This window comes from Temnothorax nylanderi, unplaced genomic scaffold, assembly GCF_030848795.1.
Source record: "Temnothorax nylanderi isolate EJ_2023f unplaced genomic scaffold, tnyl_v1.0 TNYL_tig0019_pilon, whole genome shotgun sequence".
NCBI classification, from domain to species: domain Eukaryota; kingdom Metazoa; phylum Arthropoda; class Insecta; order Hymenoptera; family Formicidae; genus Temnothorax; species Temnothorax nylanderi.
The window spans coordinates 1134046-1157241 of NW_027249081.1; the positions used below are offsets into that span (position 1 = coordinate 1134046).

The 23196-nt window shown below is 35.2% G+C and overlaps 4 protein-coding genes across 5 annotated transcripts; 2 read left to right on the forward strand and 2 right to left on the reverse strand.

Moving 5' to 3' along the window:
- Positions 1 to 9459: 9459 nt before the first annotated feature.
- LOC139769010 (F-box/LRR-repeat protein 4-like) lies at positions 9460 to 15438 on the reverse strand. The gene is made up of 8 exons (XM_071699734.1): positions 15343 to 15438; positions 11994 to 12245; positions 11761 to 11887; positions 11205 to 11658; positions 10925 to 11117; positions 10485 to 10836; positions 10092 to 10407; positions 9460 to 9941 (listed from the first exon to the last, which is right to left on the reverse strand). Exons 2-8 carry the CDS (start codon positions 12234 to 12236, stop codon positions 9629 to 9631), a joined length of 1998 nt encoding a protein of 665 aa, XP_071555835.1. The 5' UTR covers positions 12237 to 12245; positions 15343 to 15438; the 3' UTR covers positions 9460 to 9628.
- A 1264-nt stretch (positions 15439 to 16702) lies between these two features.
- Positions 16703 to 18238, forward strand: LOC139769018 (single-pass membrane and coiled-coil domain-containing protein 4 homolog). 2 transcript variants are annotated; one of them, XM_071699754.1, is made up of 2 exons: positions 16703 to 16860; positions 17356 to 18238. In XM_071699754.1, the coding sequence occupies exon 2, from the start codon at positions 17366 to 17368 to the stop codon at positions 17543 to 17545; it is 180 nt and encodes a 59-aa protein (XP_071555855.1). In that variant the 5' UTR covers positions 16703 to 16860; positions 17356 to 17365; the 3' UTR covers positions 17546 to 18238. The 2 variants fall into 2 exon arrangements, with proteins under 2 accessions (XP_071555855.1, XP_071555854.1); XM_071699753.1 differs by having other exon boundaries at positions 16723 to 16941.
- A 1038-nt stretch (positions 18239 to 19276) lies between these two features.
- LOC139769016 (stromal cell-derived factor 2) lies at positions 19277 to 21604 on the forward strand. The gene is made up of 4 exons (XM_071699748.1): positions 19277 to 19444; positions 19822 to 20017; positions 20093 to 20317; positions 20398 to 21604. The coding sequence occupies exons 1-4, from the start codon at positions 19381 to 19383 to the stop codon at positions 20564 to 20566; spliced, it is 654 nt and encodes a 217-aa protein (XP_071555849.1). The 5' UTR covers positions 19277 to 19380; the 3' UTR covers positions 20567 to 21604.
- Positions 21536 to 23159, reverse strand: LOC139769015 (uncharacterized). Its single transcript, XM_071699747.1, has 2 exons — positions 22852 to 23159; positions 21536 to 22679 (listed from the first exon to the last, which is right to left on the reverse strand). The coding sequence occupies exon 2, from the start codon at positions 22541 to 22543 to the stop codon at positions 21635 to 21637; it is 909 nt and encodes a 302-aa protein (XP_071555848.1). The 5' UTR covers positions 22544 to 22679; positions 22852 to 23159; the 3' UTR covers positions 21536 to 21634.
- Between the last annotated feature and the right edge of the window lie 37 nt (positions 23160 to 23196).

Below are 23196 nucleotides of genomic sequence, written 5' to 3' on the forward strand. Positions count from 1 at the left end.
CATGCTCTGCATTTCTCGTATGCGCGACATTTTTATAATAATTTAAAATTTTACTCCTTTCACTTTACCTGATAAAGAAGCAAAAAGGCGATGAATAAAGGCACACTAAAAAGAGCGAAGTAAAGGCACGTGGTTCTTCTTCTTCTTAATTTATGACACCTGGTTTCCTGCGTGGATCCACTATAATCAGCCTCTTTTTTTTGACTGAATAAAGCCAGTAAGCGTCTTGTGTAAATTGTGAATGAACGTGGTATATGCAGAATAAATCTAACACAATGATCTAACTGATTTTAGTTCTCAAACACTGAGATTATAAGAACTCTGAGTTCAAACTGCGCACTTGGCGACTGCATTCAAAAGAATGAACTCAATGAACCCTTGGTGGAAACAGAAATATAAAAGTGAAGCAATGCGCATGTGGTATTATGGGGGGCAGAGTGGGAGGCAGAGCACCAATCAGAACTGCCCCTCACATATTAGGAATGTTCAGTGTAAAACTCGGGGCAGATGGCGCCATGGCGTTCTGTCCTGTCATGGCGGCGTCACTAACACTAACTCAATATACATGTGTGTGTGTTGGTGTATCTGTGAGCACATCCGTGAGATATAAGGTCTGTTTTCTGTTGCTGCACTGCTGAACTAGTGCATTCTAGTACACTCTAGTACACTCTAGTACACTATTAGAGTGCACTAGTTCAGCAGTGCAACAAAAGAAAACAGACCTTATATCTCACGGATGTGCTCACAGATACACCAACACACACATGTATATTGAGTTAGTGTTAGTGACGCCGCCATGACAGGACAGAACGCCATGGCGCCATCTGCCCCGAGTTTTACACTGAACATTCCTAATTAAATTCAAATGTGACCGTACTGGATTTGTGGATTTTATGTTTGGGGCACTTCTGATTGGTTGACTGCTCCCCTCTACTTTTGAACGACTGCGCATCCATCGGATTGCTTGATCTTGTATACTTCCACCATGAACGACCCCATGGAATGAGCAGAGTATATAGAGTGGGGCCGGTATTCATAGTATTCATACTCGGATCTTATTTTAAGACTATAATCTTTAAGATCGGTATTTATAGTCGGATCTTATATATTTACGACCGTCTTAAGGCCATTGCACGTAACAAAGTTTTAGTTTTAATCGTAAGGTCGTAAGACCAAATATAGACCAATCACACTTGACTATTCTTCAAGCGCGAGGAGAATAATCGACTGTGATTGGTCTATTTTCTTAAGCCTTGTGTACACGATACTAGAAATCGGTCCGAGTTTCGGTTTAAGCCAATCAACTTGCAGCTCTTACAGAAAAGCAGCAGTTTCATTGGCTTAAAGCGAAACTTGGACCGATTTCTAGTATCGTGTACACAAGGCTTTACAGCCTTAAGCCTTGTGTACACGATACTAGAAATCGGTCCGAGTTTCGGTTTAAGCCAATCAACTTGCAGCTCTTACAGAAAAACAGCAGTTTCATTGGCCTAGTTTACACCGGACCGTTTGATACGCGTACCAAGTACTATATCCGTATCAAATCTCGGGTTATCCCGGTGTAAACCGAAATTTGATACGAATTTGATACGGATACAGTACTTGGTACGCGTATCAAACGGTCGGTGTAAACCAGCAGTTCCATTGGCTTAAACCGAAACTCGGACCAATTTCTAGTATCGTGTACACAAGGCTTTACGATTATGACTAAAACTTTGTTACGTGCAATGGCTTTTAAGTACAATCTCAAGATGTTATAAACCAATCACAGAGCCGTATTAGCATCTTAAGACATTACTTAAGACGGTCTTGAAATAAGATCCGACTATGAATACCGGCCTAAAGCCTTGTGTACACGATACTAGAAATCGGTCCGAGTTTCGGTTTAATCCAATGAAACTGCTGCTTTTCTGTAAGAGCTGCAAGTTGATTGGCTTAAACCGAAACTCGGACCGATTTCTAGTATCGTGTACACAAGGCTTAAGCCAATCAACTTGCAGCTCTTAAGCCTTGTGTACACGATACTAGAAATCGGTCCGAGTTTCGGTTTAAGCCAATGAAACTGCTGCTTTTCTGTAAGAGCTGCAAGTTGATTGGCTTAAACCGAAACTTGGACCGATTTCTAGTATCGTGTACACAAGGCTTTACAGAAAAGCAGCAGTTTCATTGGCTTAAGACCCATGGTGTTAGAAGACAGGTGTAACATTGCGCATAATGGCGGCCGGAGAATACGACAGCCAATCAAATGTTTATCCAAAATGTGGCGCCACATTTAAATGCAGCATTAGTCACAGTTTGTGACAAAAATGCAAACAAAAATAAAAAATTTGTAAATATAATACAAAACCTCACAAATTAATTAAAAAAATATAATACATAATATACTAATAATAAAAAAACAATTTCTACATTAATAAGTAAATAAAGAATAAATATTGCAAATAAGGAATTAGAAAACGTTATTAATAAGGAAGTATACAGAAATGATTACTCGTATTGCAAACTGTAAAAATAATATTCCTGACACAATGTTATATTTAAAATCGTCTTAAGTTTATTATAAAATGCTATAATAAAATAGCTTTTGCAGCATCTTAAGATAAGCTTTTCTGTAATCTGAAATCTAAGATTGAACTATGAGCACCGTTCTAAGTTGTAGAGACGTGTAATTGATTGTAATATAAAAGAAAGTGTAGGAGTGATATTATATTAAAACAATTATAAATAAAGAAATGCAATTTTTCCAGAACATGTTTTTATTTTACATTTTGTACATTTTCGGTCAAATAAACCGCCGCGTACATCTGGAGGTCGGTTATGTATCTTGAAACGAAGTGAAAATTACAAAAGTCAACGGGAAGACATTGATGACGAGGACTGTGAATGACGACGACAGCACGTTGGCATAGCTTCTCCGCAAAAATAGAATATCTAATATCTAAACACAATATATATATAACCTTTAACTATAATATACTTCACAATAATATTGAAGGAGCCATATTGCTTTTGGCATCTTGAATAAAGTTCTGATTGGTCAAAGAAAATGACGACTGCGCATCCTCGAAACTGTTAAGCCCCTTGCACAATGCCAGGCAACAGGCAATAGGAACAGGGAATAGAAATCAGAAATCATGTATAAATGCAGAATAAACAGTGACACAGGCAATAGACACAGAGTTTCCGTCACGTTGGAAATTCTGTGCCTATTGCCTGTTGCCAACCAATCATAGCATTCGAATTTTTTAGGTTGTAATTAACGATTTTTTGGTTATTTCCTGTTCCTATTGCCTGTTGCCTGGCATTGTGCAAGGGGCTTTACACCTGTCTTCTAACACCATGGTCTTACCGCATACTCTTACAGCTATTGTAGAACGGGCTTAAGATTTTCCGAAATGTATTATTTATCTTATTTAATCTCATTGTTTGATACAGCTATCTAACAATAAGTCGAACATAGGATTTCACAGTGAATAAAGAGAATTACCGAAAATTTAACTTGAAACTAAATCAAAAAATTAATCAGAATAACTAATTTCTATCAATTTTTATACTTACTGTTTATCAGCAAGGCAGATTTAATTTTTTTCAACAATGGAAATATTAATCGACTATACTTGCTATTATAATCGCCAAGACAATATGACCACGATTTGGTTCGATTATCGTTAAGACGCTCTTTTAACCAATATATTGATGTAATCTTTGATACTTATATATAAGCATCTCATTTAAATAATTAAATTTATTGCGAAAAATATTACCTCAGCCAAGGTTCGAACCTGGAACCTCCCTCATTCCGCGATGGGTGTCGTACCAATTCGACCACTGAGGTATGTGGTAATATTTATCGCAATAACCTGTATTAAACTAAACAATATTATTCCAACCATAGTGACTGCGCGCCGACAAATCGTCAGACTTGAAACACAATTTTGGTTGGCGTAGTAAATTATTTTCTATCTGTCGATCCGAAACTTCATTTTTTTGGCAATTACTAACTAAATAGAGAAACAACTATTCGTCAAAATTTTTTAAGGAAACGTTGTTTTGACCAAACAACATTTACCATAAACAATGAGCAAAATTGTTAGTTATAAAAGAAAGTTAAAAAGTTTAGTGCATACATGGATCCGTGCGAGATCTAACTTGCTCGGCAACGATATATTAATTTTTCGTAACGGCTCTGCATGAGCCCTTAAGTCCCTTCTCCCACCTACTTTTTTTCAGAGAAGGGAGCCAGCAAGGTAGGCTTGCTAATTTTACAGTTACAAGCAGATATTATTTTGGCTCGAACGCCGTAGACCCACGTATGAATACGGAGGGTTAATTTGTAGTTTGGCATTATTCAGACACTCCATAGAATCGAATTGTGAAAGGCTTCATAAAAAACGACATTGACTTTGTTAAGAATACAATTGAGTAGATAAAATGGACAAATGTTGATGATAAAATGGGAGAAATTTAATAAAGCTATAGCAATCATATTTAAACACGAACAAAGCTGTAATATGTATTAATTAGAAAAATTATAAACATTGTTAGGCGTCATCAAGTAGTTGTATAGAATAAAGAATGCAACAATGAAATAATTAGTTTTAAAATATTAACTTTAAATTCCAATATTACTTCAAATTCCACTGCTCATTTAAAAAAAATTGTAGAAATAAAGTTTCCAGATATCAATAAAGAAACCAAATTTTCTGAAAAATTAGCAGAAAGTTATTTGAATACTTGAATGCTTCTTACATATTTTTCATTATATTTATTATTTGTTACATTTACGAAGATTTCTATTTATTAAACAACTGTTATATTCCTATACTATCAACTGTTCTGCAACTATCAATTGTTATAATATTTCTATATTATTAATTGTTTAAGAGTTGATTAAACTCAAAAAGTAATGCATATTAAATTTAATACTTAATATGTAAGAGAATTGATGTTTAGTCTGATAATTATATGTATAAAACAGCGAAACAAATATTTCTTAAAATATATCGTGAAAGACAAATAGGAAAAAATTAAAATAATTTTGCCCAATTGTCCAATTCAGCACAGAACCTTCTGATTGGTCGATTCAGTGGAAAAAAATTAATTGATACAAATAATAAAATGTATATTATATAAGTATAAAAATTTATTTTGTTAATATGAGAAATAATAAATATGTATACACATAAATTAAAATAGGGAGAACACGTGTCCCGTTTGACTGCAATATATTGGCCGCATTCAGGAAATACAACTGTTGAGTGAGCGGTCAGTGATTCTTCAATATGATTGGTTCTTGCCTTTGGTTCTTCTCCGGATCTAAGTGTAAGAACCAATCATAATGAGCACTCACTCAACAGTTGTGTTTCCTGAACGCGGCCATTGACTACGTCTATTCGGCGATTGATGTTTAACGGCCGTATTCATAGTCTTCAAGATCGTCTTAAGTAATGTCTTAAGACGCTAATACGGCTCTGTGATTGGTTCATGACATCTTAAGATTGAACTTAAGACGGTCTTAAATAACTATGAATACCGGCCTAAGAGTTTCTTTACTGGATCAACCAATCAGATGATTAAATTATGAATTGGCCAATAGGCGATATAAAACACGTCACACAGTATAATAGAAGATTCACACCGCGTCTGGCGTCCGACGTATGTAGTACGTATGTACGACGATCCGACATCCAATAAAAGCCGGTCTACAATGCGAGTCGCAAGAAATTTACCAATCACAGTCGATTATTCTCCTCAAATTCGACTGTAATTGGTCAATTTCCCACGACCCACGACTTGCATTGTAGATGCACTGTAGACCCAGCATTAGAGAAACTATTGTCTAAAGACTTTAGAGACATAAATGTCACTAGAAATTCTAGAAAATGAACTTTCCTATTGGATATCAAACGTTAGACACTGGACGTGGTGTGAAACCTTAACCTACATAAGTAGACCACACTACTCCGGACACTCCGGTCCACGATGGGCTGAGTTTCCTCCGAACGCGTTACGCGTCGCTTCATCTATCGCAACCAATCAAAACATCTTATTTTATTACATTATATATGACGGGATGTTTAGATTGGTTAACGACAGACGACGGCGTGACGCGCTCATTAGAAACTGGTAGAAACTCAGCCACTCGTGTACCTATAATGAGTGTTTTCCATTTACCGATACAAGTCGACACAAGTCTCGTTCTGTCTTTGTTACTCGTTGAATACCAAGAAAGATAGAACGACGTCTGTGTCGACTTGTGCCACTAAATGGAAAGCACCCAAAATATATAGCATGGACACATGTGCTCCCGCATGACACAATTGGGCCCGATATGGGCTCAAAATGCTTTTCAATTATAAAAAATATCTGTTCTGAGCATAGAAAAATATACTTCAAAATAAATATGAGTACACACTGTGTATAAATATATAATTTCATAAAAGATTACATGCACATGAAGGAGAATAAAATTAATACGAGACAAATAATCTAAAATTCGCGAATGCTAGAAGAGCTGTTAGAATTTTTGTGATAACGTAAAATTAAGTGCAACACATCTCGCTCATACTTCGAATTCACAGCAGAAAGAAAATAGAACAGAACGATAGAATCTGGGTAGAATCCGCGCGAACATTGTTAATTGTGTGCAAAGATTCTTTTAAAATATCTTTCAATAGAAACTATTTAACATAATAAAATATATATATTGTATATATATATATATATATATATATGTATATATTAAACAGCGGCAAGATATCATATGAATTATTAATTATAGCAAGATACTAAGCATTTAACGTTAAAAAATAATTGGAGCAATAAATATACACTCGAATTTCAAAGCAATAACAAAACATGTGAAATCGAGGAAGCCAATAAATGTAAAGTTTATTTCTCTGCGATTGTTACAAGAAAATAATTCAACGCTCTGAATTTTTCTTTTTTTTTCAGTCCACAAAAATTTTTTTTTTTCATGCTCTGCATTTTTCGTATGCGCGACATTTTTATAATAATTTAAAAGGAGGGGGTCCAAAAATGGCCGTTTTGTGCCCCGCTGGGAAACCTGTGAAACATTTTTTTCCACCTTATTTAAGGTTGAAATAAGAAGGAAATAATAGTCATTTACCCAGGAAACCACGGGAAATATTTTAAAATCTATAATAATGTGTTTAAAACGTCTGTTAAAGTAACTGTGTTTGAGCGGTTTAATAAAAGGTGAAACGTTTTAAAACAAGCACTACATTTCCATTTAATGAATTTTGCATCATGAAATTGTATATAATATTTTTATTACATTTAAATACATATTTTTTATTACATACATATATATATATTTTTATACTTTCTGTATATACACATATATGCAGTCACATCTTTTTATTTTTGTTCTGTTTCTTTACTAACTACGTCAACCATTTATGAAAAATATTCAGATATATTTGAAAGATTACGAGATTTAATGTTCAGAATCTGATTCAGATGAACCATCATAATCATCTTCAAAATAATTATTTAAATAATCTGCAGGTAAATGTAATGTCGGTTGCTGCTCTCACGTCGCAACAATTCTATGGTACTTTGGGTTTGCTGTACATCAACCAACAATACATTTACCTGCAGATTATTTAAATAATTATTTTGAAGATGATTATGATGGTTCATCTGAATCAGATTCTGAACATTAAATCTCGTAATCTTTCAAATATATCTGAATATTTTTCATAAATGGTTGACGTAGTTAGTAAAGAAACAGAACAAAAATAAAAAGATGTGACTGCATATATGTGTATATACAGAAAGTATAAAAATATATATATATGTATGTAATAAAAAATATGTATTTAAATGTAATAAAAATATTATATACAATTTCATGATGCAAAATTCATTAAATGGAAATGTAGTGCTTGTTTTAAAACGTTTCACCTTTTATTAAACCGCTCAAACACAGTTACTTTAACAGACGTTTTAAACACATTATTATAGCAGAACAAGAAGTTTGAAACGTAGCGTTTTTCGATTAATAAATTTGGCCAGTTGGGTCGATTACAACATCTTTAGTAATTTTTACATTATTATAGATTTTAAAATATTTCCCGTGGTTTCCTGGGTAAATGACTATTATTTCCTTCTTATTTCAACCTTAAATAAGGTGGAAAAAAATGTTTCACAGGTTTCCCAGCGGGGCACAAAACGGCCATTTTTGGACCCCCTCCTTTACTCCTTTCACTTTACCTGATAAAGAAGCAAAAAGACGATGAATAAAGGCACACTGAAAGGAGCGAAGTAAAGGTACGTGGTTCTTTTTCTTCTTAATTTATGACACCTGGTTTCCTGCGTGGATCCACTATAATCAGCCTCTTTTTTTTAACTGAATAAAGCCAGTAAGCGTCTTGTGTAAATTGTGAATGAACGTGGTATATGCAGAATAAATCTAACACAATGATCTAACACTGATTTTAGTTCTCAAACACTGAGATTACAAGAACTCTGAGTTCAAACTCCGCACTTAGCGACTGCATTCAAAAGAATGAACTCAATGAACCCATGGTGGAAGCACAGAAGTATAAAAGTGAAGCAATGCGCATGTGGTATTATGGGGGCAGAGCGGGAGGCAGAGAACCAATCAGAACTGCCCCCCACATATTGAATTCAAATGTGACCATACTGGATTTGTGGTTTTTATGTTTGGGGCACTTCTGATTGGTTGACTGCTCCCCTCTACTTTTGAACGACTGCGCATCCATCAGATTGTTTGATCTTGTATACTTCCACCATGAATGACCCCATGGAATGAGCAGAGTAGAGTGGGGCCGGTATTCGTAGTATTCATACTTGGATATTATATCAAAAACCATTTGTAGCGATGCTTCTAAAGGAATTCACTGAAACATATTCTTTTTCAGAACAATTTGTGAAACTAATAGTTGAACAAATTATATTTTTGAAAATAAATATAAAAACCCTGATAGTCAAAATATCGTCATGTAATGATTTTATGATGAGTCACTGTACAGTCATTTTGGACTCAGGATAGTGCAGTGATCAAACTCTGACTTTTTCCCGTCATTTTGACGTCACAACGACATCATCTTGACTTTTTGTGCTCCTTGGGACAGCTCCGATTGGAGTAGTGAAATCCTTTACACCTAATTAAATCGATCGACTTAATTTTTGATGCTATATGCATCAATTAAATGCTATTTTACTACTCCAACCGGAGCTGTGTTTCAAGTCTGACAAATTTAGTCGGCGCGCTGTCAAGGGGTGTGGAAAATAGAAATAAAAATAAAACTTTTGCGCATCATTTACCGCGCTTGGTTCATAGTTAGCCCGTTTTCTATATTCGTGTATTTCCACAGGAGCCTACACATTAAATTTTAAAATTGTTTTAGGTAATTCAAGAAAAAATTATGAAAAAGAAAAGAAATATAAAATTGTTTAAAAATAACAAAATTATAAATAAATACATATATTTCGTTTTTATTATAGACATTAACTTTTTTTACAACCTAGCTTACCAGATAATTTTTACAAAGTAACTTTGTAAGTATAAAAATTTAAAAAGTAAACGTAACTAAAAATTGATATGTCCTTAACTAGTAAACAAAAATTATTCAAATTATCAGTCTTCGTCGTATGTATAGACGGACACATGCGGATATCTCTCTTTCCATTGATTAACCAATTGATCGCTTATATCACAGCTTATGAAACAAAACTCTTGCAGGTTAGGACATTGTTCAAAAATAACGGAATGTTTATCAGGTGTATAAAATTTCACAACATCAAAATATAACTTTTTCAAGTTTTTGCACTGTGCTAGTAATTCCAACTGGTGATCAGTGAGGGCAGCAAATAAAATATAAACTTCTTGCAAGTTTTGATAAGAGGTAAGTAATTTAAATAAGCTATCATCAGTAATTGAATAATCAAATCTGTAACGAAAATTATATAATTAATACAGTACGCTTTAATTGCAAAAAAAAAATTTGTGTAATTTTTTCAAGATGCACGCAAGAGAAGCAAACAAATTTCAATAAAGAATACAATAACATATATTTTAAAAGAAAATGTAACATACTTACTCCCTAAGTTCCACTTTTCGTAAATTCTTACAGTTAGCGAGGGCACTAATACCAAGAGGTGTAAGATCACATGCATCCAGTGAGTGTATTACTTCCAAGTCACGACACGAATTTCCCAACTCTAGTAAAACTGCTTCTTCGTTTATAAGAATTGAGGAATGTAACTCACGCATCCGTTGATTTTTTTGCAGTATTTTGCAAAGCTGTTGAGCTTTTATACGTGTACTACAAAGGTTTAAACGTTCCAAACTTTTCAGCTTCTCGAGGTACGAAAATCCTTCGTCGTCTATGAGTTTACAATTACTTAGATTCAATTCTAAGAAAAATTTGTATTAGTTATATGCAATTTACCCATAATCTTGATAATTATATACTATATGCATATATACATACCTTTCAAATTTTTGCATATTTCTGAAGTTTTAAGTAGGGCATGACTGTCAACAGATTCGCAGTCATACAGTCTTAAGTGCGTTAAATTTCTGCCGCAATTATCAAGAAAGTTTACGAAATCATTAACATCAAAGTTGCTTTCTGTAAGATCTAACTGTTGCAAATATTTACATCTAGCTGTAAAGCAACGAAATACTTTGCGCGTAATAAATTTGTCAGTCACATGTCGAATGTTCAAACGTGTATAGAGTAAAGGGTCATGTGTTAAATCATTGAAGCGTTTATCAACATAACTCATGTCGCATAACGTCGTCAGATCTAAATAGTTTAATATTTTTAGTAGTATTTCATTCTGCAAAGATAAAATATATAATTTTAATACTCGAAATGACATTAGGATAAATATTATGATGAGAAATAGACCACTTATAATACATTACCGGAAGCGCAGCTAAACTGTAACGTGATAAGTCCTTGGATTCATCCGAAGAGAGTTTCATACGCTTTGCATAATTTGAATGACTTTTTAATAAAATACGACGCGAATATCCAAGAGGTTGCTCATAACCAGGGATTACCTCCTGACATTTTTTTTGCTTCAAATTACTCTTATAAGAAACTCTTCTTATACCGCTGCAAATATTATCGGAACAAACTTATTTTCATTATTAACAGAAAAAAATTTAAATATTACTTATATAACGTCGACGATGATAATACCTTTTACCAATACAATATTCGGAAAAATTCTGTTGCAGATGAACTATATCCAAGTGTGCACTTTTTAAATCTGCTGTTAAATTATGAACATCGTCATGGTATGGAGAGTACATGCTGTTAATTCTCTTTAACAGATTAGTTAAACTCTCGTTAGGATTTCTAGAAAGAATCAATTCTGATGTACCGATGAGCATCACAGCATCTAGCTTTGTGTAAGAGAGACGTGAACTGTTTTCAAATGTTAGTTTGAGCATTTTGGTTTTAAAGTTACGCCGATGCGATAACGGTGGAGAGAATAATCTTGATGTCGGCGGTACAAAATGAGACGATTTATCCCACAACTTAAACCACTTATTATTAGAATGTTGAGCCGAAATTTGAATTACGCTTCCAGGTTGATATATTTCGTAAATGCAGACTCTGATTGGATATACAGCTTCATGAAACTCGATACCTTCAAAATAAAAAATATATAATTATACTCTCTTCTCAACAAAAGCATATCTTCTTTAACAATATCTTCTTAACAATATCTCATAATTCAAATATTACATACAAATATATCTATTTTTCTTCGTCTTATACCGCCGAATCTTACATTGCCGAATATAATCAGCCCCATCATCAAATTCTTCGTTTTGCCATGGAGATATTGAAATATCGACATCATTATTGTCTGAATTCTGTATTGAAAAGTCAAAAAGTGTCAATTACTACAAACTCTTGTAAGTTTGAATTGCGATTACTTTTTACTGGACAATAATGTATAATACCAGAAAATATACATACCCATCCGTTTTCAAAAAAAGAAGGTAAATGAAATAGTTCTCCATAGTTTTGAAATTTGGGTGGTCCAATTATGTCAGGGGCAGTGTGATATATGCTAAAATTCTGATGGTTCTTGGGAACAAATCTCTTCTTCGCAAATTGATAGATGAAGTCAACACTACCCTCCTCTCCTACGGATACTCTGCCGACATAGGGATATCGACTACAACTCTCGCAATATGAAGGTTGATAATGGGATGTCATATTTTCTCTCTGAAAAAAGACAAAAAATATAGAGAATAATAATCCTTGCTTTTGTAGTATATGCTAAAATGCATTGTATATCATGTATTTATAATTATAGCGTTAAGATTATATAATTAGATTAGATTATATATATAATCTAAATTTATTTTATTTCCATTCACATGGCTAGTACTGACATTATTATTATTACATAGTCTGCATGTATATTATTATTAAATATTAAATAGTTAATTATTTTAAAGAAAATTACATTTTTTTAATATATAGAAAAATGTTTCTTTTTTAATAAGTAAATAAATCTGAGATATTGTGAGCTCTGTGTTCTTCTACCCCTACGCGTGGTACACCTGTACGAGCACAAAGGAAAAAACAAAAAAATTACAAAATTTATATTGCTCAAATTCGCTACAATTAGGTACGCTTAATTTCTAAATATAATTAAGGACTATTCCACAATAGCCATATATAAGAGTAGATGTAAAACGTGAGCACTGTAAGCAGTAAGCTATTGACTAATTTTTACAATTCAAGAATAATTGACTGTAGTTGATCAATTTTTACTGCTTACGTCTTACCGCATACTCTTACAGCTATTGTAGAACGGGCTTAAGATTTTCCGAAATGTATTATTTATCTTACTTAAAAAAAATGTATTTTCTATTTCATTTTCCGATACAAGTTGTAGTGTGTTCCACCACGTGAGAGAAGAACATACGGCATACACGCATGCACGAGCACCAAAGAAAAAAAAATTTCAAAATTTTTATTGCTTACGTTCGCTATACTTACGCTAAGTGACTAACATTTTTCAAAATGTATTTTTTAACTTATATTTAATATATCTTTTATCTCATTGTTTGATACAGCGATCTAACAATAAGTCGAACATAGGATTTCACAGTGAATAAAGAGAATTACCGAAAATTTAACTTGGAACTAAATCAAACTAATTTCTATCAATTTTCATACTTATTGTTTATCAGCAAGGCAGATTTAATTTTTTTCAACAATGGAAATATTAATCGACTCTACTGGCCATTATAATCGCCAAGACAATACGACCACGATTTGGTTCGATTATCGTCAAGATTAGAACAGAACGATAGAATCTGGGTAGAATCCGCGCGAACATTGTTAATTGTGTGCAAAGATTCTTTTAAAATATCTTTCAATAGAAACTATTGTTGTTAACATAATAAAAAATATATATATATGTTGATGAGGATCTGGATATTGTACCGGATAAATGAGAGAGACTGCTTTTAGTGAACAATACTTCTGAGAGTTTTTAGGAATACTACAATAAAGATTTACCGAACCTTCTCTAGCAGCGCACAGACAGAACAAGGGGCGATACTGCCGCATGCACGCGTTAATATATCGAAAGCTAAAGGCGGTATCCGCAAGTAGCCGGCGCTCCGGCTGCCACCTGCTATGCCATGATTGGCCAACTAATACGCGATAGAGTTGGTAATAGAAAAGTGCGCGAACACTCTCAACAATATATATTAAACAACGGCAAGATATCATATGAATTAATTATTAATTATAGCAAGAAACTAAGCATTTAACGTTAAAAAATAATTGGAGCAATAAATATATACACTCGTATTTCAAAGCAACAACAAAACATGTGAAATCGAGGAGGCTAATAAATGTAAAGTTTATTTCTCTGCGATTGTTACAAGAAAATAATTCAACGCTTGGAATTTTTTTTTCCTCAGTCCACAAAAATTTTATTTTTTATGTTCTGCATTTCTCGTATGCGCGACATTTTTATAATAATTTAAAATTTTACTCCCTTCACTTTACCTGATAAAGAAGTAAAAAGACGATGAATAAAGGCACACTGAAAAGAGCGAAGTAAAGACACGTGGTTCTTTTTTTCTTAATTTATGACACCTGGTTTCCTGCGTGGATCCACTATAATCAGCCTCTTTTTTTTAACTGAATAGAGCCAGTAAGCGTCTTGTGTAAATTGTGAATAAACGTGGTATATGCAGAATAAATCTAACACAATGATCTAACTGATTTTAGTTCTCAAACACTGAGATTATAAGAACTCTGAGTTCAAACTGCGCACTTGGCGACTGCATTCAAAAGAATAAACTCAATGAACCCATGGTGGAAGCACAGAAATATAAAAGTGAAGCAATGCGCATGTGGTATTATGGGGGCAGAATGGGAGGCAGAGCACCAATCAGAACTGCCCCTCACATATTGAATTCAAATGTGACCGTACTGTATTTGTGGATTATATGTTTGGGGCACTTCTGATTGGTTGACTGCTCCCCTCTACTTTTGAACGACTGCGCATCCATCGGATTGCTTCATCTTGTATATTTCTACCATGAATGACCCCATGGAATGAGCAAAGTAGAGTGGCTGAGTTTCCACTGAGCGCGTCACGCGTCGCGTCATCCGAGTTAACCAATCAAAACATCCCATTTTCATTTCGTTACAAATAATGTAATAAAATTGGATGCTTTGATTGGTCGTGATGACGCGACGCGTGACGCGCTCAGTGGAAACTCAGCCTAAGGCCGGTTTTGATAGTCGAATCTTATATTTAAATCCGTCTTAAGTACGATCTTAAGATGCCATTAACCAATCACAGAGCCGTATTAGCATCTTGAGACATTACTTAAGACAATCTTAAAATAAGAACCAATTACTATCTTAAGGACGTTCTCGTGAAAATCACGTTTCTACAGGTTTCCTTCAAATTTGGTGTACAGCTTAATGGCAGCACTATCCATAACATGTTTAATTTTTAGAAGTCCCAGCCTCACCGAATTAGAGATATAGGCTACGGTCAACGTGACGCTACAAATGCTTTGGAGCGTTCTTCTTCTCTTTGTTTCTTCATTGAAAAAAAAAGAGAAGAGGAATGCTTCGAAGCATTTGTAGCGTCACGTTGACCGTAGCCATAGAGCTTCAAAGTTTCATTATTTAACATGTAACCCCTATACTGCGGCTTCACAAAAGTAACGTTTTCATTGATTGTAGACGGAATTTTCTACAGATTTCGTCAAAAAACGAGTATGTGGCGCACATTAATATTACAAGTATTTTAAAAACGATCAAGGAAGCCTAGCCTCACCGTTACTGAGTAATTTTAATCCAAAGTCTGCAATTTCTCGCTCGCATATGACGCGAGTCAACACGACGGCGGCGGCGACGGCAACACTGCGCATGCTCTCTCCGACGTAAGCTAGTGTCGCGTATACAGATAGAGCGTCGCTATGTGTGCGCGTACAACCATAGCTAAAAGTTCCCCTCTCCAGAGAGGCACTGCGTACAGCAGTCTTTCTCGCCCGGCGCGCGGAACTTTTGAGAGGGACTATCACAAGAGAACGTCCTTAAGATGTTAATGAACTAATATGAATCAATCACAGACCGTATTAGCATCTTAAGGGGATCCTGCAGCCGTATGATTTACCGACATTATCGTTTTCACATAAATCTTTTAATTGGCTTTATAGAATTGCAAAAATCTTTTACAGAATTAAAGTACGCACAAAAATCTAGGCTAGCAAACGCGATTTTATATAAAAAACACCAAAAAATTAAAAATGTTACTTATTTGGGCACATACAGCTGTCACCTGACGACAATATTTGGTTAAAACAAAAATTCTGCAGTTTATACATACATAATGTTTGTCTCCTATCCTTAGGAAAACATGTAGGAATAATATCGTGCAAGTAGAAGTAAGATTCAATGCGTACAATAAAAGAAAAATGTGAATTTTATTTTAGTACTGCAAATACGGATGCAGAATGACAAGAAGAGCAGCAACAGTAGTTGCCGGATCTTGCGAAAGATGGCGAGCAATCGAAAAAAGGACAGATGTCATTTCGTTAGACAAAGACAGATATAGGGAAAACAAAATTAGAAAGGTTGACATTATCGACATCGAGGAAGTTCGCTTGTCACTGCAGGATCCCCTTAAGGGTTGGTTTATAATAGCCATAACCGTTGATTTAAGCCGTAATATTTAAGAAATTGACCAATCACAGTCGAATGTGAGAAGAATAATCGTCTTTCAAAGAAATATCGAAACTATCGAATACGGACCTAATGAATACCGGCCTATATTGGCTCGCGGTGCAACATGGTTTTCCCTGTCGTAAAATCTTTTTTTACCGCCCTCCCTCCCCCCCGCCCCATGTCAAACCTTTTGCCGTTTGCAACATTGGCCGCGTTCAGCAGATACAACTGTTGAGTTCGTCTTAACACTCTGCGTTGATTAGTTGGTTCTAATGGAGGATTCACACTGCGTCCGATGTTCAACGTACGACGATCCGACATCCAATAGGAAATTTTTGTCTCTAATAATAAATTCTGTTATTGGATGTCGGATCGTCGTTCGTCGAACATCGGACGCAGTGTGAATCCTCCATAAAAGTAAGAGCCAATCACGTTCGACTGCTACTCAGCGGCTTGGTCTGCTGAACGCGCCCATTGCGACTTCTTCGCCGCGGTAAGGTTAGAAACGCACGCACTTGGCGCAATCGCCGCAATCATCTGTATATATACGTGCGCAAGTGATAGCATGACCGCAGACCGGTGTATCTGCGTGCCAACTGTTTTGCTACGTGTCATATGCGCTAATCTGGTTTGTACCAGGAACTAACTTCGCGTGGCTTTGTCATCCCGTGCTCCTTTCTCGCGTCCGGTCGCCTCGTGCTTTCTCAAGGTAGCATCACGATGGTTTTGAATTTTAAGACTCCGTTCTAGAAAGTCGCGAGCAGACGGACGCTCTGAAACATATGCGTGACGAGTATACCGGGGATTGTTGTCGCGTCGATTAGGGCTACACCTGCTTTCGCTGGAATCTAAGATACGCTTTATTAACATTCACTTTATTTACATTTCTTTACGATTTAATTGTCGCTCCTTTCAGAGCAATTCGTTAAATTGCTTGTTCAGAGAATAAAATGCCTGTTGGTCATATATGCCTTTCAGAAAAAAACCGATGAATATTCGTCTTAAATCTTAAATAGTCTTGGATACGCTTTAATTGAAAAATACTAATTAATCCAATACTCTAGATAAGTATTGGAGCAAAACGGACAAACGCTTGTCTTAATGCAATCGTGTTGATTTGCAGCTGTAAGAGTATGCGGCAGTTGAAGGGGAAAACGAAAGAGACGAATAAACAGAAGAAAGAGCGGAAAAAGGAATTCATGGAAAATAAGCAGCGAGTGTTCACGGTTGTGTTGCCCACCGTAGCTGCGATATTTGTGATAATAGCGGCGTACGTTTATATTAAAACCCGTCCGAAACTCGTCGAATACTAACGACGTATATGCCACTCCATTCGTCATCCATTTGTTCTAACCAGAACCAGACACCGACTGTTCCTCGACAATGCATAGACAATTTCACGCTGCATTCTCATGGTTATACGAAAGTCTTTATACAAAGGAGGCACATTCCACTGCTCTCCCCGAGGGACACCTAAGTACACATTTGGAAACAGGATGCCGTTTTTGCAAATGTCCGTATTATTTAATTTGATAAGAGAACGTATATTTTTCAAGCAAGGATTTATATAATATATTAAGACACGTAATTATCGGATATAAAACGTAGGATGGTGGATGTTTTTTTATGAAAGCATTACCGTATGAGAAAAGTTTATTAATTTATATCTCATTTCTAATAAACGATAAAATTTATTTACGTTGAGTAATATATACATATATATAAGTTTACCTTGATTGACGTGTCTTCCTAATTCTTTTCTTTCGCGCGCGTGCTTTTTCTTAATGCACTAAATTTATACAGATACATAATTTTGTTCACGTAATATTCTCTCGATTATTAAAAAAAAAAAATACATTAAACGTCACGAATAGAAGAAGAGTCCATATCTGCGAAATATAAGTTTTAATAATTAAATCAAATTGGAAAATGTTAACGTGATAAAGCGTTCGAATAATGAATATGGGTCCAATGCGATATGAAAATATATTTGTTATATATATATAAACAGCACATTGTGTGTTATATCTTCCTCGCCTCTCCCCGTTGAATTGTTTTGTGTCCTGATTTTTCTCGATTGTCCACTTGATTACGAAACTAACTGAATTTCAAATATTTCATAAGCTCGAATCGAGAGATGCGATTTGATGCTACTGCTAAAACAGATACGTAGAACTTTACCTTCAATCTAAACATGATGTTATTAAAAAAGAAATAGAAAAAATGTACTATTCAAACTTGAAAAAAATCTATCCATATCTCAATTTGTAATATAATATAATATAATAACAGTGTAACATAATATAGCGACCATATTTTCTGGGAGAAAATAAGGAACAAAATTGAGTTTTGAAAAAATAAATCTAAAAGACAGCTATTTGAAATAAAGGACTATCCTTTACAATAAAGGACAAATTGTACATGGTCACCGTAGGTATACAATACAAGTACGGTGACCGGTGACCATATTTTCTAGGAGAAAATAAAAGACAAAATTGAGTTTTGAAAAAATAAATAAATCTAAAGGACAGCTTCTTGAAATAAAGGACTGTTTTTTTACATTAAAAAAGACGTATGGTCACCGTAAATAATAATTGAAATATGCAGGATATACATATATTAATCTCCCATTTTCCGCGAAAAATATTTTATCTCTGTCTACAACAAAATATATATATTGGAAATATATATAATGTACAGAGGAGGAATTTTGGTTTATATTGACCCATATTCTCAACTCTCTTTCATCGACAAAAGAAATTTTTTTCGACTTTTCCTTTGTATCTAAAGTGTATTATATATATTGTCCATGTGTACACTACAAGAATTTAGAAAAGATTCTTGAATGATTATTGTGAAAGGTTCTTTCTCCACATTTGTTCTTCGCGTTTTCTCTTTTACAAACATATGTTTTATCTCGAATAAACTCTAATAAACAAAACCAGAGGTACGAATTAAAGAGGAGTCGTCTACTCCTCTTTGGTACGAGCGTCGCGCTGATAACGGGACGCAGACACGTGGATAACAACCAATAGGAAGCTAACACGTATTCACGCCCCTATGTATTATTATCACCGGTAGCAGTTTCTCACTCGATCGTCTTCTCGAGACGGAATTACTGCCGTCACTGCCAAGAGCATTGATCGCGATGGATTACACAGCGTTTTTTTCAAGCCTCGTAATACTTTTGCTTTACACAAACTGCATTCAAGGTACTTTTTGCATTTATTTCGTAGAAACGCGATTAAATGCGAATTTAGTTGGTTATGTTACTCTTCCAACATCGTATTTGTATCTATTACATTCTGGTATCCTATTGCCAATCTATTCCCTGGTACTTTTATTCGATCATATTGTAATTAACGCCACGAGCATTTTCAGTCTCGTATAAATGTTTCGATACGTAATTGATATATCTCAATAGACCTGTTTTTTTTTTAGCTGAACTTGCATGGTTCACCTTTCATCTTTTTCTTTTCATATTGGAGAGAAAAAGAGGAAAGATGAATCGTGCAAGAAGTTCAGGTAAAAAGGACGGGCCATTTATTAAATGTATCTTAATTTTATCTTATATGTGTCCATTTTGCAGCCAAGGGGACCAACTATGTGACCTGCGGCTCCGTATTGAAGTTAATGAACGTGGACTATAATGTGAGGCTGCACTCCCACGAAGTAAAGTACGGCAGTGGTAGTGGACAGCAATCGGTAACAGGTACCAATGTTAAAGAAGACGGTAATTCCTACTGGATCGTTAAAGCGGAATCGGGAAAGCAGTGCATCCGGGGGTGAGTTGTAACTTCTATTCGCAAGACGATTTTTATCCTATACACACAGGTGAATTGTGACAATCTCTTTGACAGGAAGCCGATTAGATGCGGAGATACTATCAGATTGGAGCACATTGCGACGAAGAAGAATCTTCACTCGCATCTTGTTAGCTCACCTCTGACTGGGAAACAGGAGGTCTCCGCCTACGGGGATCACAAGGGTGAGGGTGATAGCGGCGATAACTGGATGTTGATATGCCAGAATGATTTTTGGGAGAGAGATGATACGATTATGTTGAAGCATATCGATACTGATAAGTAAGTATTCACCTTTATGGACTTAAGTGTAAATAAAAAAATAGTGCTACCAAAGTATGTAAATTATATCATGCGTTTAGGTATTTGGCTGTCACTGGCAGAACTTATAGTTCTCCAATTAGCGGGCAAGTCGAAGTAGTGGGTGAATACTCGCCGAGCAGTCCTCACACGCAATGGTCGGTAATGGAAGGATTGTTTATTCATCCTAACGACTTTAAAGCACAGCATTATCAGCATACAGAATTATAAAGACAATTTTTATAACGATAGCTTTAGTCTACAAAGCATGTACATATGCGTCGCGGAGTGCGTGAATAAATTAAGGAAAAAGTGCAGAATTATACTACCAAAAAAGAGCATCGTTCAAATGTCATTGAATGATGTTTTCTTCTCGTAAAGCTGCGCTTTCAAAACTCTCAAGATATTAAATATCAATGTCACATTTTGTTCGAGAAAAAATTATAGAATCATTGGTTTGAAGTTCAAGAATGAAACAATTATATTGGATTGAAATCTAAATGTTCTCAGTCCTGCCATCTTGTATTATCGTCACTATTAAAATTTAACATTTGGTGATGATTCATGTGTGTGATTTAAATTAATAAATAATTTAAAAGATTTATATCGAGCATATCTGACAAACACAAACGCAATATGATTTATACGGAATACTTGTCTAAAGATAAAATGTGTTGGCTTAGCTTCAACAAAAAATTAGTTTTTGAATCGAACCTCATATTGAGAAATATGAGAATTAATTACTTATTAGTCTTATTACACGATCTGGCAAGTGATCTGTACCCAATTTTCTCAACTATAAGCATAGTTAAATTTTGGGTTTAGTTTTACCTGATAGTAATTTCTTTCTAGAGAAATCTATCTATATCTCATTCTCAGATAAAGCCAAACCGGAAATTCTGGGTTTGCGTTTGTGCTTGCCTTATTCTCTCATATCTTACAATGTCTGAATCAGAAAAGCAAGCAGGTGTAGCAAAAATAAAAACTTTTTATCATACTACGATATTCTCGCCAATCATATATGAAAAGCAATATTCGTAAAATGGGCTATTATACAATTGCAAAAGTCAGGTTCGGAAAAAAAATGTAACCTGTTAGGAAACATCTATCTATCTGTAGACTATTATTAATATCCTAGAATATTTGATAATTGTAAAATGCGCTCATATCTGTGTTCTCTATCATGTATGAATGCGTAAATATGTTGTACATATGACTGTATTTATTGTTACACAAGTATATAAATTAAGAAATATGTGTTATATTTAATTTGAATCTGTTTTATTTACTTGACTAGTCTCACACTTCCTTCAGCTCGTACTTGCCGTTGATGTCTCGCGTGCCTATGAGGCCGTTATACGGGAATATGATGTTCGATAGACCATAGCTACCAAAGATCTCCCGCACATTTTGTCTCCCCGTCACATTGACGTAACGCTGTTTGCCGGTCAAGCAACTGTGCAACTTCCAGATGCCGATCACCAAACAGATGCACAGGATCGACATCAGCGTATCGAATATCATGAGTAGGACTAAATGCGAATTAGACAGCTCGAACTTGCCTCTGGAATTCCACACTTTCTCAAAGGCGGAAGCAAAAGGCAAGCAAAAGATCAGGAATATATTTATGGAATTCCCGTCGCTCTCCGATATGTGACTAATGCTCTCGTACATGTACGGGCCTATCACGCACAGGGTATACAGACACGTCAGCGAGGTGTAGAAGCAGAACAATATAAAGTTGCCCATATTCTGGCGGAGTACGCAGGCACCCAGGAAGAAGCAGTGATGGTCCATGAAGTGAAAGCACTTGCGGCAGAAGAAGCAGTGCTCCGTCGCTTTATACATGTAACTCTGACAGTGCTCGCAATGCCAGAACTTGCAGGCAGTGTCTTGTGCCGGCGGCTGCATATTGTTGAGCTGTTCAAACCTGCGTTGCTGCTGCTGCTGCTGCTGTTCCTGGATGATCACGCTGCACAGGTTGCTCTGCGTCTCCTTGACCTTCATCGGATTCGACTTACAGCTGATACTGTACACCGAATACCAGTTCAGGTACACCTGCATGCAGAGGAAGACGAAGATCGGCGAGACCTTCTGACTGACATAAATTGTAATCGTGATGACGAACACGGTACATATTAATGTCACTAAAGGGCAAAGTCGCCTGGCAATCCTCAGGCAAGTTCTTATATACTGTGGCCGAGGCATACCTCGCGATAGGATAGTCTCTTTACATCTACAATGTACAAATCTAATTCTCGCAGACGCACGACGTGTAATCTGCAGACATCTATTTGGACACGAATTTCTTCATTTTACAAAATTTCCTCTATTGTTTACATTTCTGAAAAGATAATAAATTTGTCAGATGAATACTCTTGGAGATACAATACACTTATTCCGATTTCATGTTAAAACGAAATCCGTTTTTGATACAAAGATACACAATTTAATTATTAGGAATTGTCGATGAATATTGTATTATTGATATTCAGCATCTAGAGTCATTCACTGACCTCGAGCATAACCTTAAACTCATTTCCACGCGTTTCATCGAGTATATTTAATTCAACAGGTCAAAGCTATCTTCGTAAATAAATACGATCGTCTGTAACGATCAGTGGATGACGGTCATGGCATCATTTTCTTGAAAATGTTCCTATTCCTCGCAACAGTACCGCGTTCTCACTAGCACATTTCAACCCGTCTCAACGTGTGCCATATGTAATTAAAAATCAGACTACTTGATGGTAGACATTAACAAAATAAAAAAACAATGTGCATATCCACATGCATTCGTATGAAAGATATCGTAACTAATTGTGCTAGAGAGATCTCAATCTTTTTTTTTTATAATAAAA

What these genes read in the sequence shown, in the direction of transcription:
- LOC139769010 (XM_071699734.1), bottom strand. Translation starts at nt 12,236, where the DNA reads ATGACATCCCATTATCAACCTTCATATTGCGAGAGTTGTAGTCGATAT. An exon ending in GAAGAAAAATAGATATATTT is followed by an intron (nt 11,659 to 11,760) that starts GTATGTAATATT and finishes TTTATTTTGAAG; the next exon opens with GTATCGAGTTTCATGAAGCT. An exon ending in GAATATTGTATTGGTAAAAG is followed by an intron (nt 11,118 to 11,204) that starts GTATTATCATCG and finishes TAATATTTGCAG; the next exon opens with CGGTATAAGAAGAGTTTCTT.
- LOC139769018 (XM_071699754.1), top strand. Translation starts at nt 17,366, where the DNA reads ATGCGGCAGTTGAAGGGGAAAACGAAAGAGACGAATAAACAGAAGAAA.
- LOC139769016 (XM_071699748.1), top strand. Translation starts at nt 19,381, where the DNA reads ATGGATTACACAGCGTTTTTTTCAAGCCTCGTAATACTTTTGCTTTAC. An exon ending in TTACACAAACTGCATTCAAG is followed by an intron (nt 19,445 to 19,821) that starts GTACTTTTTGCA and finishes TCCATTTTGCAG; the next exon opens with CCAAGGGGACCAACTATGTG. An exon ending in GGAAAGCAGTGCATCCGGGG is followed by an intron (nt 20,018 to 20,092) that starts GTGAGTTGTAAC and finishes TCTCTTTGACAG; the next exon opens with GAAGCCGATTAGATGCGGAG.
- LOC139769015 (XM_071699747.1), bottom strand. Translation starts at nt 22,543, where the DNA reads ATGCCTCGGCCACAGTATATAAGAACTTGCCTGAGGATTGCCAGGCGA.